Raw genomic sequence first — 6,372 nt, 5'->3', positions numbered from 1 at the left:
TCATGCTCGAACATGTTTGAGATTGTGTAAGATCATACATCAAATAAAATATGAACCTGGTTTAGAAGCCATTTAAAGAATGCCAAAGAAGGTTTGAACATAGTTCAACTAAGAATGAAACAAGTTTTGAACTTTGTTAAGATATGGTTCATAGAAGCTTTGGCAAAATTTAAACTATATTTGAATCATATGCGAATAAGTTTCCCACATTGCATGTACTTATTTGGTCCTACATTTTTTAATCCCTATCTAGTTATGCATAAAAATTCAATTAAAATGGCTTCAAATCAGTTGCTTATTAACATAAAGCCTGCATCATATGATATAATATTATTTAAATAATAAAAAATTTACCCATGGCTATCAAATTTGATTTTAAATTCTTTCATTTATTTCAAATTCACTTTATTATATTTTAATTTATATTAAGAAGAATTTTAAAATTAATGAATGATAAAATTAATAATGAAGAATGCTCGAAAGTGTAAAGAGGGAGGAGGTGGGAATAAGTTATTTTGGATTTTTCAACATGATATAATTATTTAGACATAACAGATTGTGTATTTGTCTACATTTCGGTTGAAACATTGAACTATATGTATCTAATAAAAAAAACATATTTAGAAATCTAGAACATAAAATCTTTTCATAAATAAAATCTAAAATTTTTGTTCACTTTAGTTCAGACAATGTGACTGGGAGATGAAACACACCACTTGCGTGTTTTTGTCCATAAGGAGGACACATTCTTACTTGCTTGAAAAAGATAGAAGAAGATGGGAGGCACGTTCATCAAGAAGTAAAGATGACACCAATTTGTTTTTCATTGAGAAATATATAAGTAGAAGATAAGTAGAAGGGGGATCGCTAGTGAGTTACATGCATGAAAAGGAATCATGAAGAACTGGTGAAGCAGCTCCTCTATATGCATTCGAATGAGGAGCTTTGGAATCAACATGATAGGCTAGCGAAGATAGGGAGGCTAGTATTTTTTTTCAAACATATACATTCATAACATCCAATTCTTATACATTTACTTATCTCACACTCAAAATTTAATTTTTACAAGCTAAACACTTTTTCCTACGTATGGAAAGATCTAAGAACAGATAGAGTACACGATTTACATAGATAGGGTGTTTTAGATATAAAAATCAAAGTTTTTGTGTGAGATAAATAAATGCATAAGAATTGGGCACTATGTATGTAAATTTCCTATTTTTTATGTATCTTTAATGGTAGCAGTAGATTTTATTTATTGCAAAGTTATAAGTATAAGATTAGTAAAAAATGGATTTTTAGGTGCTTAAACTTCAATATTTCAAGTGGTATAAAAATAAATTATTTTTATCATATTGTTAAAAATAAAAATATAATGGACTACCAACTCAAATATACATATTCAAAATTTGTCTTTACTAAACTATACCAAAGCTATACAATCAACAAGCTCAAAAAGCCTCCATTTTGGGAAAAAAATATTACATCAGTACTACACACGTAGAGTAACGTGCGTAGCCAATGAAATCACGCCACGTCACCCCGTGCGATAAAGAAAAAAAAAACGGCACAATGTGTTATTCATGTGTTATTGTGTGTTATTCATGTTATTTATGTGTTATTGATGTGTTGTTGTGTTATTATAACACCAAGAATATTCTCAGAACACAATAACACATGAATAACACGAGAGGAATATTATACAGAGAAAAAAACGGCGCAGTAACACGGGATAATATTCCTCTCGTGTTATTCATGTGTTATTGTGTTCTGAGAATATTCTTGGTGTTATAATAACACAACAACACATCAATAACACATAAATACACATCAATAACACATAAAGAACATGAATAACACACAATAACACATGAATAACACATGGAGGAATATTCCCCGTATTACTGCGCCTTTTTTTTTTCGTCGGGCGGGATGTCGTGACGTGATTTCATTGGCTACACACGTTAATTCCACGTGCGTAGTACTGATGTAATATTTTTGTGGATTTAGAAAATAATTGGCTCCTAAAACCCTTCTCTTCCCATCAATTCTAAAGCCCCTAACACCTACCTCCTCACTGACCATATCGCCATGCTTTTCTTCCGCGCATTTCTTCTCTGCTCTTCCCAGGGCCCCCCCCGGGGGGCCCCTGCCGGCGCCACCTTGGTAAAGCCAAACACTCGACCTCCACCGCCGCCGCCACCGGTTTCTCCACGACCGCCGCAGAAACCAGTCCCCTTCACGATGCACGGCTTCACATGGCACGACCCTTACAGCTGGATGTCGAATCTCTCCGACAGCGTCTCGATGCGCCACATGGACGTGTACATGGAGCAAGAGGAGAAGTACACCGAGGCGGCGATGGTCGCCGTCGGTGCAGACCGCCTTCAGCGCAAGCTGCAGATCGAGATGGCTCCTCATATGTCCTCTCAACTCTGCTCACCTCCCCTTCGATGGGGCCCGTGGCTTTATTACCGCCGAGTTGAGGAGGGGAAGCCCTTTCCGGTGCTCTGCCGCCGTAAGGCTATCTTGCAGGAGGAGTTCATTTCCTACAATGTGCCCTCTGCTGGCTTCGACTTAACTTCCGGCAAGAGAATTGAGCAGAAGCTGCTCGATTATAACGCTGAAGCTGACCGATTTGGAGGTAAGCGAGCAAACGAACGGTAAAGGAAAGGTTTCTTTGAATGCAAACTGCTCTTTCTTTACAGCCGAGTGTAGCATAGTTTTTAGGGTTTACATTAGGGCGCGTTGTTTGTCTTTAGTCGGCAATGAGAAGTGATTAATAGGCCCATGGCTGAGCAAACATTTACACCTTTTTTGCTTAGGCAATTTAGTCAAGTTACAAGAATCTGTTTGATAGCCTTGTCATTAGTCTTATAAAATCGAGTCACGTTACTCAGTATTATTTCAAATGCTTTGCTCTGCGTTGTGCGTTGCCATTTAATGTTCATGGCTCCTGAGTAGCCCCGGAAGCCAAGCCATCACATAAGGTGAGGACAAAGCAAAAAACACACGCGCGCACACACACACACTATAAGATTTAAGTATCATTCAAACTGTAAATAGGCTGAAAAAATTTCCAATATTATTAACAGCATCGATGATATTGTTTTACAAAAGTATTAAATATATATTACAATTTGCCTTGGGGAGTTTCCCTATTTTGAAAATGTTGCAGAATGAACTCATTATCAATTTTGTTAAACATGACTCTCTCACTATGTAATCAAGTAATGAAGTAATCTTTTATCCAAAGACCACTCATCCTAGTCCATTGTCTATTTTTTTTGCAATATTCACTGTTAAAAATGAGTGTTCAATGATTGTGTCATGACTGTAAGAACCAAGGCTAATTTTAAAAGCAAAAATATTGATGTATAAACCATATTTTGATTTGTTTTTGCCAATTTTTTTAGCTAGTAAGTTAATTTCCTTCTCATGAGAAAAACCATTACATGTGTGCATTCAAGTTCACATATCTTAAAGATTGTGAATCACTTGGTTTTGTATGGTGCATTCGATTGCACAATCATTTCAAGTTGCATTATACTAAAAAACTCCAATATTATATGTGAACGACCTTTTCATACATAAATTTCAAATATATTTGAAAGATGTTAAAGTTGTCTTTTATGCTTTTCATTGTTTGAATTAATTGCAGAATTAACTTGCTGCCAACTTTGTTGAAAAATCCTTCTCAGTATATGTAACCAGATGAGCATCATCCAAAAAGAACTTTTTATTCCATAGTCATTATTTTGCAATATCATTGCTTTTAATGGTATCGGTAGCAATTTGAAAATTCAATACTAATTTTAAAGAAAAATTTGAGTTTTTATCCCAATCAATGCACAATTTTAGATTGATATCTTTTATATAAAAAATTGGGAAGTTTTTTTTTGGACCAAAATACCTCCAGTGACGGATAATCTACTTATTCATAAATATTCACCATGATTTAAGATGAATAAACTGTTATCATTATCGATGTAAATTATCTTTCATTATCAACTTTGAATTTGCTTAAGTTGAATTGACCTGTCTTACAAGTTGATTGAAGTTTGAGTATTTTTCGTTGACAAGTCATTTTAAAATCTCAATTTTATGTGGAGGGGAACCTGATCAAACTAATTTGAATTCAAACTCGTTTGAACTTGTTTCAAACACCTGATTTAAATTAGGTTTGAACTAATTTACATATGAATTGCATTCAAATTTTCTTATGCTATAATCTAAAAAAATTCAACATTTCAAATTTCTGATAGATCTTGATAATATTGCTAAATTAGTTGTTTTAAAATGCTCTGGCAATTTGAAAAGTTATTATTCATCTTGCTGCTGAGATCACTAATGCAATTATTAAGTTAATTGCAGATTAGTTATTTGCTATCACAGTGTTTATAGGAGCACTTTATGATGTATCAAAGAGAACAAATGGCGGCTGCTTTACAATACGTTAATAAGGGAGTAAAGGTTTTGAGAGATTTATTTGAATTGTGCTTGCTACTTATACTTTAGTTTTACCACTTCAGCAATCAACAATGTCATTGTTGGTCAAACATAGGCTAAACATTTCTAGAATTTAAGGGAAATATATGATGGTGCAAGAAACATGGTCGTTGGATTTAGTTAAATGAAAATCCATTGCATCTTACGTGCACTCTTTTATGCTAAGGGACTTTCATTTGCAAAAAAATGGAGGGACTTTCATTAGGTCTTATAAGTCCAAATGCAGGCTAAATTATCACCGTTTTCGTACCCAATGCTTTCTCCTTGTATTCGTTTCAAAGAGCAAATTTTTCATATCAAATATCCTTGTATATTTCTTTGAGAATTATATTTTGTTTGATTGTGAATTAGTCTCATGTCTAACTCATGTATATTAGAAGTGCTTTCTATGTGTGCTAATTTTTTATATCTAGATTGTATTATATTTTTAAAGAGTGTAATATTTCGAAGTTGATTTTGGTTTAATTCCATAAATTAACGAGTTGGTCGTTAAGTATAGTTTCCAAATATAATCCTAATTCAACTTGTTGTTTTAGGATCATGTAACTAACAACAATCCATTCATTTGAATTTTCTAAGGGAGATTTGACATGAAAGATCTTCTCTTTGAGAAAGACTTGTAATTGTTTATTCTTTATGTTTATCTGCAATAATTCACAAATTTTATTAAATTCTTATTCTAAATAGAATTTATTCATTATTAACCTTATCAAAATATCTAACCTAACTTCATCTAAAAGCAATCGCTTTTTTAATTCTTTTTCATCTTTCATTTAAAATTTATAAGAAATATAATTAGATCTATAAGACCATGAAGGTGTACAAAAACATTCAATATATTCAGTACATTCATATGTTTTAACCTGTTGATCGTCAGACTCTGATACCATTTTTGGGGCCTTCATTTTCTCAAATTTTATATTAGATAATATTATTTTTTCTATTTGTTCCTCTATATTTGTATTTTTTATTTTATCTTCCATTTTTAAATAGTTCTTCTCACTCTTTTATCCTTCGGATATTATAAAGTAGTCTCCAGTCCATCATGCTTCCTATTGAGAGCATATCCTAATATTATCTTACGTTGTTTCTACCTATTCTAGGGTTTAACCTCAATATCTCCGGTTCATATTATATTTTTCTTCGTGGCTTTCTAGAGAAAATACAGACTCAACAAATGGTCAATCTCAAACCATCAACAGACCGCAACTCTATATAATTACTTCAGAGATGCAAAACATATATTTCTTTCGTTTCCTACACTAAGCGTACCTAGAAGAAATAGAAATAAAATAACATAATATTATCATAAACAAACTATAAGAATAAAACATAACAACCTTACATACTTATAACATGCTTACAGACATCCAAGCGAGAAGATTTTATTTAGCCTCTATGGCTAGCACACATATTTTGTTTACAAGGGAGGAAGAAAGAAAAAAAAGAAGAGAACTTGCTTATTTTCAATCTACCCCCAACTTCAGAGAATAGAGCATTATATAGGCTGATGATATTTTCAATAATTTGCTTCTGCATATTTGACCAATAATTCAATTGGTAGAGAATAAAGTCTGCGATAATTGAGTCAATGGAGAATTATTGTGATACGGTTAGATTCCTACTTGATAATTGTTTTGCTTTACAGCCTGTTGGAGAGTAAGTGCTTGTACGGAAGATTCTTTTCTGATAATTGTTTTGCTTTACAGCTATTTTCCTTACATATCACTATTTCTATCTTCAAGTTTATCTCGTACTCCTTGTAGAGTATCCCGCTTATGACAATACATACATTTATGCATTTTTTCTTTTTGTAATTTCTAGCAAAATAATTTCTTTACTTTATTGTTGGCCGCTATAGTA

General features: G+C 32.8%; 1 protein-coding gene across 1 annotated transcript in view; it reads left to right on the top strand.

Moving 5' to 3' along the window:
* Window positions 1–2,155: 2,155 nt before the first annotated feature.
* Window positions 2,156–6,372, top strand: part of LOC110038574 (dipeptidyl aminopeptidase BI) — a 101,177-nt gene continuing 96,960 nt past the window's right edge. The window contains exon 1 of the mRNA XM_020743448.1: window positions 2,156–2,644. Coding sequence (XP_020599107.1) covers window positions 2,245–2,644 — 400 coding nt within the window. The 5' untranslated portion in view covers window positions 2,156–2,244. The remainder of the gene's footprint in view (window positions 2,645–6,372) is intronic.

The sequence above is a fragment of the Phalaenopsis equestris genome, unplaced genomic scaffold, assembly GCF_001263595.1.
Source record: "Phalaenopsis equestris unplaced genomic scaffold, ASM126359v1 Scaffold233139, whole genome shotgun sequence".
NCBI classification, from domain to species: domain Eukaryota; kingdom Viridiplantae; phylum Streptophyta; class Magnoliopsida; order Asparagales; family Orchidaceae; genus Phalaenopsis; species Phalaenopsis equestris.
Note: the sequence above shows the minus strand (reverse complement) of the source record. Positions and strands in the feature narration are given on the sequence as shown.